The 11,052-nt window shown below is 36.3% G+C and overlaps 3 protein-coding genes across 3 annotated transcripts; 1 reads left to right on the top strand and 2 right to left on the bottom strand.

The window, feature by feature from the left end:
- Positions 1-219: 219 nt before the first annotated feature.
- Positions 220-3,887, bottom strand: dynlt2b (dynein light chain Tctex-type 2B). The gene is made up of 5 exons (XM_084953618.1): positions 3,721-3,887; positions 3,050-3,183; positions 1,309-1,378; positions 847-910; positions 220-769 (listed from the first exon to the last, which is right to left on the bottom strand). Exons 1-5 carry the CDS (start codon positions 3,765-3,767, stop codon positions 722-724), a joined length of 363 nt encoding a protein of 120 aa, XP_084809744.1. The 5' UTR covers positions 3,768-3,887; the 3' UTR covers positions 220-721.
- A 672-nt stretch (positions 3,888-4,559) lies between these two features.
- On the bottom strand, positions 4,560-6,548 carry LOC146372558 (receptor-transporting protein 3-like). The gene is made up of 2 exons (XM_084953617.1): positions 6,320-6,548; positions 4,560-5,611 (listed from the first exon to the last, which is right to left on the bottom strand). Exons 1-2 carry the CDS (start codon positions 6,463-6,465, stop codon positions 5,278-5,280), a joined length of 480 nt encoding a protein of 159 aa, XP_084809743.1. The 5' UTR covers positions 6,466-6,548; the 3' UTR covers positions 4,560-5,277.
- A 1,850-nt stretch (positions 6,549-8,398) lies between these two features.
- LOC146372559 (receptor-transporting protein 2-like) lies at positions 8,399-11,032 on the top strand. Its single transcript, XM_084954332.1, has 2 exons — positions 8,399-8,716; positions 9,089-11,032. The coding sequence occupies exons 1-2, from the start codon at positions 8,568-8,570 to the stop codon at positions 9,414-9,416; spliced, it is 477 nt and encodes a 158-aa protein (XP_084810458.1). The 5' UTR covers positions 8,399-8,567; the 3' UTR covers positions 9,417-11,032.
- Positions 11,033-11,052: the final 20 nt, after the last annotated feature.

Genomic DNA, 11,052 nt, shown 5'->3' on the forward strand with positions numbered 1-11,052 from the left:
TTACAGGCAGATACTGACCTCTGCTGGACCAGTTCTGCTCAGTCAACTGCTCGAAATAATACAATCTTTTGTTTTTTCACAATAACATTTTCCAATACCAACAATAGCCTTTTGTATGTCTCTGATTCACTTTTTGTTGTGATAGTTGAATTTCAGCAGTGTGGGATAAATAAAGTTATATTAACAGGTGTAGAGGTGAAAAATTAAAATGTCACCAAATATATTAAATCTGACCTTTATTCATTTGTTAGGTTTACTGCATAAAACAAACTAAAGACTTTTGTGAAACTGTATGAAGACAATGACACTTTAAAGGCTTTTAAACCTGCCTGGCCTTTCTCTGTGCATAGAGCAGATGACCATATTATTACATGTATTAAAAAATGCTGGAAACTGGACATTAAAAGCAGTCAGCTTTCAGAGAACTCACAGAGCTCAGATGTTATTATCATAAACAGTAACTTGGGCATATAATAGACCCAAGTGAACATAAAGTATTGTAACCTTGTATACAGTAACAATATATGTATCATTTTATACAATTACAATGTTTTGAGGTAAAAAAAATAAATAAAAGCCATAACAAGTCTTTGTCCTTAATAAGTCACAAAATCTCAATGAGGTTTTTCATTTTTAAGACCAGATGTGTGTCGCTTCTTTAGTTGAGGCCAGCTCATTTTCATGTAAAAGTCTTTTTTTCCTGTGGTCCATCCTCTCTTCCTCAGTAGTAATAGCTTCCAAAAACTGCTACCACACAGAACAAGCTGTCCTGTGGAGGGACAATCAGAGTGCTTTTTAGGAAGCGGACTCTCGAGTGATGAACATGTGACTGAGCAGAGCACTTACATTCATGAAAACATCCTCTGCATAGCTGTCTGTGTCAGCATCCCAAAAACACCTGGAAGACATCCTGGGGAGAAAAAAAACACACAAACAGAGACCAAGCTAAGAAAATCTTAAAGTTTGAACTACTTAAAAAAAAAAAAACATGTTGAAAAAATGTAAAATAATGGTTGTGTCTTCATGAGACGGTTCTACCGTTTGCTTTTACTGATACTTCAAATTTTTAGTAACTTTGAATCACTACAGTTTTACCTTAATCAGGTGTTTGCTGATACTGATGATGTAAATATGAAGAGCAGATCTTTGATAATAACCTGAATGATCCGGTCTCCGTTCTCTGGTACAACATATGACATGTCTAAAAAATACACTGAGCCCTGAGACCTAACCGTAATCCCTGTGTCAAAGTCAGTTTCTGAAAGTCAAGAGCAAGACTAATGTTTCCAGTACCAAATGAAGACTTACTTGACTCCCTGCCCTCGCTGTTCTCCAATGACCACCTGCACAACAAGCTTATATTTGTCGAATCCTGAATCTGTTCACAAAGAGAATAGGATAGTATTTTATATGTACATCCAAAAGAAAAAAATACTGTGTAATATAAATATTAGTCAATATTTTTTACTAATCAAAATTGTTTAAATGGGAAATAATTCATTAACATTGTGGGGCCAGGAATTTATGGTGTTATACATTTATTGCTCCAACAGGCTGTTGTGAAGATCCACAACCCTTTTAGTCTTGTCATTGCTGCATTTCCACTGCTGAAACTTTCAGAAATGTTTGCATTCAAACCATTGTGGTACTGGAGCCCTGAATAAGTCAACACGCATCAAAAAGCTAACACCGATAGAAAAAGAAAGATTCCCAACACCACTGGCTAAAAATACAGCCCCCAACCATGACGGAGCCTCCACCGTGTCTTATAGATGTGTACACACTCACTGTTGTGTCTCTGTTCTGACTGTCCTCTGTCTACACATACTGATGACTTGAACCAAAAAATTCAAATTTGGATTCATTACTCATTAAGACATGTTGATTTTCAGTCCAGATCTTGTGTAATTTGGCGTAATTCCAGCCTTTTCTCTCTTTTTCCTTTCTTAAAGAATGGCTTCCTGACAACCACCATTCAGTGAGACCATTTCTCATGAACCTTCAGTGAAGAGCAGATGGATCAGCAGAAGGGGCAGTTCCATCTCTCAGGTCCTGTGTCAGGTCTCTGCAGGATTTTTTTCCAACTTCTTAAGGAAAAAACCTTATTTACCTAAAGATGTCTTAATGACTTTCAGATACAGTTCATCTGCTGTACATAGTTTTTTAAGCCTGGCACGTCTTCTTTTATCTTCCACTTCTTCAGTTTCCCCAATACAATACTAGCACACTGGACACTATGCTAAGATATACTTGATTTTGACAAAATAACTTGTTGGGAATCACCATGTTGGCTCAAAAAATATTTTATGCCTGTCAAATTATATGTTCATTTTTCTTATATTCAACTAAAGTAATGGGAACAATCATGTGTTTTTGTGACAGGCTGCTTGTAACAAAGTGCCTAAAGACACAATTTAAAATGAGTTCTTTGGCAAGTTTTCTGTTATAAGTAGACACAAACACTGGTTCATCCCCTGAATGGTTTATAGATCAGTGTTAAGTAGTTAACAAAAAAATTACGAAAATTATGCAAATGGTCAGGTAAAAGGACTGGACTGAAAATAAGAGAATAAGTTGGCCATGGCATTCAGAAAGCCTGGAGAACTATTGCTCAGGACCAGTTTTTAAAAATGTAAAAAAGTTTGGCTCCTAGGAAGAAAAATATGAAGAAATGCGGGGTGACTCAAGGTTTCTGCACAGTACTGAAGCTGAAAATCATGACACATATTGGCCTGAGATGTAGTGGTAGCTGCATGAAAAAATTTACATGCAGCAGATTAAAATGCCTCATCTTTACAGGTCTGAGTACCACAGTGGAAATGCAGAAAACAGCCGTTTGAAGGAACCTTTCAGTTACTTGGAAAAAAGTGCCTATGACACCTGGGTACCTCTACATGAAACACAAGTTTACTGTCATTTAAACAGATACACAGATGGTTGCCACATTCGATAATTAAAGTGGTCATTTTAAGCTGCGGCTAAAATTTTCAGAAATAATTGAATGTTCTGTCCTTTTGACAGCACATGAGAGCGACAATGCTTCACTCACTCTTTACTTTGTCCTTCACAGAGTCTGCCAGTGAACGGGTCAGCTCTGGGACTTCCTCTGGATTGTACTGCACCCCAGACAGTCGCTCCCTCACAATTTCACGAATACACTCCTTCACAACAGCTGGCCTGAACCTGCAAGATTTACAGGAAAACAACAAGACAGCAAATGAACCTTCCAACGAGCACAATGAGCCTCTGATACACAAATATCTTAATAATGGCAACATGCATGCTAATAAACGTCATGTGAACAATACATTCTATATTCAATAGGCTATAAGTTTTTTTCATTTGCATTTTAAACTTATTTACCTATGGCACTGTATATTGTAATTACATGCCTAAAGTAATCACATTTGAATGCCCTGGTACATCTGCATTGTACAGGAAAGATAGGTAAAGTTCCTGCAGATAAATCTGCATGAAAGCTGTAACAGACTAAACTTCGGTTAAAAATTCAAGTTTGCACACGTAACCACATTATTTTGATTGACGAATGGTAGTATTTATACTACTAAATTAAGTTAGATGACGTTAGATGTCATTTATTCAAGGCTGGAACAACTGCGCAGCTAAAAGTAGACCGCGAATCAGCTAGCTAAAAGGCTAAATTAAGTTTTCTTTACTTGTGTGGGAAAAAAAGCTGTTTAACCACATGAATCAACTCACTTCTGCTGATGATTGGGTCGTATGTGGTAAGTATCGGACTCCCCCATGGTATATGAGTACTCAAACTACAGTATCGAGCAAATAAATGTGAAGAGCGTCTTTAAGAAGCTAGCCAAATGCTACCCGTAACCATGGCGACGTTTTTCCCTTGTTTCCTGTTTCAAAATAAGAGTACCGCTTAGCTAACCGGTTCGTTTTTCTTCCGTGTGTACATTAAAGTTGATCAAAAAAAAGCACGAAAATCACAAATAATGGCGCTACTGGACACTTTTCACAGTTTTTAACACTCGATTGCAGTTTCGATTAAACTCCGCTCTTCTCGGTGACTAGCTGAAAGATCAACAGCAGTAGAAGCTGTAGTAGGCCTCAAACCGGTTGTCAGTGACACTGCCCCCTGGTGATCGTAAACAGCTACAACATGTGGACAGCTGTCTGCAAGCCTTCCTTCATCATCTTGCAAACCTAAACACATAAACCTTCTACTACTTATGAAATCGTTTCTGTTTCCACCTAATGCATTTATACTCTGTCCCCATTAGTGATGTTTTACTGCCTTTACTCATACATGATTCACACTGTCTTAAAATGATGTTTTTTAATATCTGTATGTCTGTGAAGGTTCTCAGTCATCCAGGTCATCGTAGTCGTAGTCCTTTGACTTTAATATCTGTAATAATTTCAACTACTGGGCTACTCATGGTATCTGCGTGACTTCTGAATGCAGCTGGTTCTAATGCCTTTTAGCTGCAGCCTGATCAAATCATGCTTCCCATTGCTCAACGTACCTGAAGAAAGAGACCCAAAACTGATAAGATGTGAGTAAATTTGTCTTTAAAGAACAACTTCCAGCTCTGACAATATACAGATGCAGACACATTTTCAACAGCGATTTCAAAAGTTTTAATTCATTTTTAATTTATGCTAGCTAAATAGTGTCATTATATGTGCAAAATCTGCATCTTTTTGGAATTTTTATTCTTACTTTAAACCACAGAGGTTGTTAGCAAAGAGGCACAAAGATGCACTTGTTTCATTTCAGTTGCTCGTTATATAGAACACTTCAGACCAACAGGGGACAAAGAAAAATATAAATCTTAATAATAATAATAATATACAGTTGTATATGATCTTTCATGTCATTTAGCTTACTTCATTAAACAGAAGACAAATAAATAAATAAACTGCTATCCACCTCAACAACAATGCATTCAACAGAAGAAACAATATCATAAATTCCCAAATTCTTATTGCAACATCACCACTATGTTTTTTTTATTTTATTTACAAATCATTTTGACATAGTGACGCCTGTAAACATTATGCTACATTTACTGATAGTAGACAATTTTGACTTATGTGCATTTTGTTTGTAAACAGTAAGTTTTCACATGTCTAATCACAAATGGACTTCATGTTTTGCTTGTGCAGAATTTGTGAATTGTATACCCTTCAGCTTTGAAGTAATGGCTGAGCACTAACATTACCATTATTTGAGGCAAACAGCATAATTAAAGCCCCTGAATCAGATATTGATAATATAAGTAAATAGATTTAAAACTACAGATTGTTTGTACACACTCCTTTTATGCACCCCTCACAGTGTTTAGGCTCATGGGGACTTTTGACTTCATAGAGTCTGAAAGGTCGGTGGCTTTCCTCGAGGTTTTCATGGTAGCACTTTTGTTTTATTTTCTCCACCAGTTTTTCCATGAGGGTGTTTATGTTCTCAGATTCAATCTTCGGATTCTCCATTGGAGCATTTGTGCACTTCTTGCAGTTCTGACGTAAGGGCCTCACTTTGACAGTGCCCTGCCCATTTCTCAGGCACATGTGGAAGAGCACTTTCACCTTGTTGGAAGGCCACTTTCTTCGACACATGGAACATTTGAAACTTGAAATTAAAAAAGAGAAAGAGCATGTCTGTTTCAGTAGAAGTCAAAATTACTTTTTAAAAATTCAGAATTTTTCATTTAACCACACACACTTGCACTAAACTCGTGATTTACAAGGGCAGTGGGAGGAGATTTAACTGAGCTTCTCATGCTTAACTGTGTCCCCTCTGATGGATGAATGTGTGATTCATATGATGTTTATGTTTAAATTTGTTTAAAAAAATTTACTATCGAGCTATGAAAGTTGAATATATTTCAAAGAGAAGAAGCTTGTGCTTTTTATGTTTACTCAGCTTTTTTGTTTTATTTAGAGAATACTCAGTGGCAACTTGTGGATGGATAGGTGAATATGACCTTAGTATATTCTTTACAGTGTTACAGTGATGTGCCCTAGAGTACCCTAGAATCGCTAGAATAGCTCTTCCAGGCAAGTATTGGTAGACTAAAATCTGTATTTTTAGGTAAAATTGTATTTATACCACTTCCAATTATTTTCCATCATTCAAACTCTGGAATTGTACCAAACAAGGAATGAACAAATATTCCTTAATAACTAAAATGTATTGATGTTGTACTGTTATCACGCACATTACATAATGTAAGGCATATTAATGTAACACAAATATACAATAGTGTAAATATTAACACTCATGCAACTACTAAATGCAAACCTGCTGCAGTAATTAACAGTTGTTCAGCATACTGACCTTGCACTTGTGTTCCTGATGTACTCCTTCCAGTCCAAGTTTGGCTTATTAGGCTCAATATTTTCATCATATTGTAATTCCCAAGAGTCTCCTTGCTTAAGATCTTCTGCTTTAATCTGAAAGATTTGTGTCCATTCTGGTGACATCTTTTCAATTAAATCGGCTGAAGAAGAACGAAACCCCTAACAGCTGATCTGTACTGTAAACAAGGAACTCCTGAGAATGACTCCTCAAGCTGCGAACTTTAAATAAGGCTGTACCAGCTGAGAGGAAACCGAAAGCTACCAGTGCAAAGCAGGCTTCCTTAAGTTTCAGTTATGGTTTACACAATGAACATCAGAATATTAGATGGCGAATCATTAGATTGTAAGTGAAATGAAACTGAAATGTTTTCTAGCAACACTGGAACCTGCTGGTTTATGTTGCCCTCCACACTTCTCCCTGGGTGGGAATTCAGACTGTATTTATACTCCTAGCCTTTGTGCACACATTTGTTGTCAGTCACTACTTTGAGTGAAATATTCTCACTCTGGCAAAATAAATAAATAAATAAAGTGGTGAACATGTAAAATTAACATCTTTTTTGCTCTTATGTTACCAGAAAAGGCAAATAAATAAATTAATGTTATATATTCTTATTCTACATTATTATAATTAATGACTCCATAGTGTAGAGTTTCACACATTTGCTTAACAAGTAAAAGATTACCTGCTTGAACATGCGCAGAGCTATGTGCAGAGCTACCTGCTGTGGAAATTGAAAGAGTACTTGAACATAAGTTTCTTGGTGTGATTATAGATGATAAATTAAACTGGAAGTCTCATATAAATCATATACATAACAAAATTTCAAGAAGTGTCTCAATCTTGAGTAAAGTAAAACACATTCTGGACCACAAATCACTCCACATTCTCTATTGTTCCCTGATTGCACCGTATTTGAATTACTGTGCAGAGGTTTGGGGCAATACTTACAAATGTTCGCTATCATCAATCTTTATATTACAAAAAAGGGCCATAAGGATAATCCATAAAACTGGTTACAGAGATCATACAAATCCACTATTCTTAAAATCAAAAATTCTAAAATTCACAGATCTGGTTCATTTTCTCACTGCACAAATTATATATAAAGCAATAAATAACCTGCTTCCTGACAATATTCTAAAAATGTTTTCTAAAAGGGAACGGGGATACAATTTGAGGGGGGAATTAAATTTAAAACATCCTCGTATCCGTACAACATTAAAAAGTTTTTGCATCTCTGTGTGTGGAGTGAAGCTGTGGAACAGACTAAGTAAAGATATGAAGCAATGGTATGCTGGTATGGGTATATATATATATTTGTAGGTTGTGTATCCTTGAGGTGTTAATGGGGTTATTGAAAATGTGTATATGTGCGTATGTGTATATACGTATGTATGGATAGATAGAAACATATATGTATATATATATTAAAAAAAAAAATTACACATAACATATAATGTAATTGCAAGGAGGTATTCTATTGATACTAGATAGTGGAAAAGGGGTGGGATTAAATAAGCTTATGCTTCTTCCTGCTCCTTTTTGAACATGAACGTTATTTGGAGTTGTGGTTGCTCGCTTTCCTTTTGTTTTGCTTTGTTCATTTGTCTCTTTTAATTCTATTTTGTTGTACTTTTTCAACATGTTCAAAATAAAGATTCAATCAATCAATCAATCAATCAACCAGGGAGAAGCTACAAAAAGAAAAACAAAATCAGTAGAGTGCAGGTATAGTGCTGAGTTGAGTTATAAGCACGATGATAAGACTCACGTGTTCACTAATGTTTTTTATCAGCTCTTTTTTCCACTAATGTTCACTAATGTCTTTTTTTATACACAGTGAAAACATTTTGCACATCACCGACTGTGTGCAAAAAGTATAGCAATACAGAAAAGCCTTCTGAGTCTACCTGGGCAAAGAGGAGCATGGAGAGCAACCAGAAGGTGTCAGTGTTGCTTAACAAGAAACGCTTTCAGTTTCAGTTCTCTCAGTCTTCAGGTGCACCAGTATCGATTGTACAAAACTGTAACTGAAACTTAAGATAGCGTGTTTTACAGTTGTAAGTTTTGTCTTCCCCACAAACTCTTCTGGCAGAGCCACAGTCAAAGTTCGCAGCTTGAGGAGGATGACTCATTCTCACCAGCTGTTTGTTTACTGCACATCTCAGCTGTTAGAGTTATCCTTCTTCTTCAGCTACCAGCGACCACTTTAACTGAAAAGATGCTGCCACCTGAATGGATACGTATCTTTCGTATTAAAGCACAGAGTCTTAAACGAGGAGACTCTTGGTATTTAGAGTATGATGAAAATATTGAGCCTGACAACCTAGACATGGGCTGGAAGCAGTACATCAGGAACACAGGTGCAAGGTCAGTGTGGTTTGTATATTCAGTATGGTATATTTCATAGGTTAATATATAAAAATATAGTTGCATTATGCCAATTACTGTGCATGAAGATTGCAACATTAAAGATGAGGGAATAAATGTAGTTGCTAACGAGGCTTAGTTCATTAAAAGTAAAAAGAATATTCCAGAGTTTCAATGGTGGGAGCATATTTTTTAGACTAGCAACACTAGAACTGAAGATGTAAGATGGAGCTGACATCATTTGTTTCCTTTCACTTCCTTGCGTGGGTGCCATCTCGTTAAAAAACAATTCGATGCAAGTTTAAACTCGTGTTAAAAATAATCATATAGACTCTTCTAGTAAAGTAACACATGCTCTTTTTCATTTCCAAGATTTAAATGTTCCATGTGCAGAAGAGAATGGCCTTCCAACAAGGTGAAGGTGCTCTTCCACATGCGCCTGAAAAACGGGCAGGGCACTGTCAAGGTGAGGCCCTTACGCCAGAACTGCAAGATGTGCTCCGAAGCTCCAATGGAGAATCCCAGCGTGGAATCTGACAATGTGCACATCCTCATGGAGAATCTGGTGGAGAAAATAAAACAAAAGTGCTACCATAAAAACCCTGGTGGACGGAAGCGGTATTTCAGAAGCTTTGACGTCGACAGCCCGCATGAGCCCACACATTGTGAGGGGTGCATCAAAGGCGTGTGCACAAAATGAGCTGCTTTTAAAGTCAGCCTGTTTCTGTTCGATCATAACTTTGCCTTCTTTCATTCTGTTTTATTGTATTTCTTCTTTATGTAATAAGCAGATGCACATTGTTGTATTTATCCTTTATTTGTGCTTGGTAGCAGACAGCTTTAGCTAATATATTGCTTTGTTTGTTAAAAACGTTAATTAGCACCAAAGCTCTCATACATTTACTGTTACAAATGAATTAAATAAGTCAAGATTTAAATATGACATGAAGGTCTACAGGGGTCACTTTTCACATTTAAATTTGTATTTTTTGATTTTGTAAATAAATAATACATATTTTTGAAAAAATAAGCATGACATTATTGTTCAAGAGAGGTGGGCAACATCTTCTTTTTTAATTTGATTTAGAGCCACACACACAGCTTACACATGAAGCATGGTACATACCATGAATTTTGGTAAATATAATACATTGTTTTACAATGAGCCTGGGTAATTTTTTCAAAGAGAAAAAAACACCATTCTTCAAGAAAAAATATGCAAAGATATTATTGGATTGGTATTTTAAGAACAAACATGAGCATGTTCATAAATATTAATAAGTACACTTTCTCCTAATGTTACTTTTTTAATTGTAAAAAAAAAAAAAAAAAAGGAGGGGGGGTGAACACGTGCCGTTGTCTCAGACGATATTGTTTTCTTACAATAATACAAAAAATGAAAATCTTCTGGAAATGTATTTTATTTCTCCATTTTTTTCAAACTCGTCAGTGCAAGAGGAGACTTTAGTGCATCATGTTTACTGATCCTGCAACTGTAGTTAAACTGCCTTTATGAAGTGTTTGTAGTGCAGACAAAGATAATACAAAGAATAAATAAAAATTTGCCTTTAAATTATAGCTTGCTGTTTTTCATGATTTAAAAAAAGATATTCGATCATCAGTGCAAGCCCCCTAAACCTTATAACTGGTTATGTCATCCTTTGGCAGCATGAACTGCAATCAAGCATCTGTGGTAACTGCTGATGAGTTTTTTACGTCACTGTGGAGGAATTCTGGCCCACTCTTCTTTGCACAATTGTTGAAAAAAGGAAAAGGTTATCTGATAGGAGGTTTTGCATGAAAGCAAAGTCAACCTGTTTGTCACACAGCAACACCTCTTCATTTGCCTGTGATCAGCAGGTGTGGCACTGACATTGCTGTGGTCAGTCCTCAACATTTTTCGAGTCACACACTGAGGTACAGTACATTAACTGTGGTTTATCTGCATGTTGTCTGAAAACACCTACAGGCAAAGCATTTGCCCTGCCTTTAGTTTTGCCTGCTCCACAACTTTTCCATGGGTTTGTCCACATCACGTTTTGTTTAGTGACATTATGTATATCTTGGCCATGAAGGCTGACTTTAGACTTGCGAGAGTTAGTTTCCCAGATAAGTAGAGACACACTTTAGGACTGTAGGCGCTGACTAATAGGGCTGACAGCAAAATGTTTTGAATGTGTCCATTTTTGAGAAGATTATTATTCACTAGTATATCAAAGAACAGTTTCCAAAGCAGCTGGAATACAACAATTTCACTTTCAAAATGGTAAGGTATACCTGCATTGTGTTTATGTTGTGTTATTCCTTAGGATCAATACAGCACCACCAATTCAATA

The sequence above is a fragment of the Perissodus microlepis genome, chromosome 15 (genome assembly GCF_051167445.1).
Source record: "Perissodus microlepis isolate ML-2025 ecotype Zambia chromosome 15, ASM5116744v1, whole genome shotgun sequence".
In the NCBI taxonomy this organism is placed as follows: domain Eukaryota; kingdom Metazoa; phylum Chordata; class Actinopteri; order Cichliformes; family Cichlidae; genus Perissodus; species Perissodus microlepis.

What these genes read in the sequence shown, in the direction of transcription:
- LOC146372558 (XM_084953617.1), bottom strand. Translation starts at nt 6,465, where the DNA reads ATGTCACCAGAATGGACACAAATCTTTCAGATTAAAGCAGAAGATCTT. An exon ending in ATCAGGAACACAAGTGCAAG is followed by an intron (nt 5,612 to 6,319) that starts GTCAGTATGCTG and finishes TTTAATTTCAAG; the next exon opens with TTTCAAATGTTCCATGTGTC.
- dynlt2b (XM_084953618.1), bottom strand. Translation starts at nt 3,767, where the DNA reads ATGGGGGAGTCCGATACTTACCACATACGACCCAATCATCAGCAGAA. An exon ending in CGACCCAATCATCAGCAGAA is followed by an intron (nt 3,184 to 3,720) that starts GTGAGTTGATTC and finishes TAAATCTTGCAG; the next exon opens with GTTCAGGCCAGCTGTTGTGA. An exon ending in CAGCGAGGGCAGGGAGTCAA is followed by an intron (nt 911 to 1,308) that starts GTAAGTCTTCAT and finishes TTTTCTCCCCAG; the next exon opens with GATGTCTTCCAGGTGTTTTT.
- LOC146372559 (XM_084954332.1), top strand. Translation starts at nt 8,568, where the DNA reads ATGCTGCCACCTGAATGGATACGTATCTTTCGTATTAAAGCACAGAGT. An exon ending in ATCAGGAACACAGGTGCAAG is followed by an intron (nt 8,717 to 9,088) that starts GTCAGTGTGGTT and finishes TTCATTTCCAAG; the next exon opens with ATTTAAATGTTCCATGTGCA.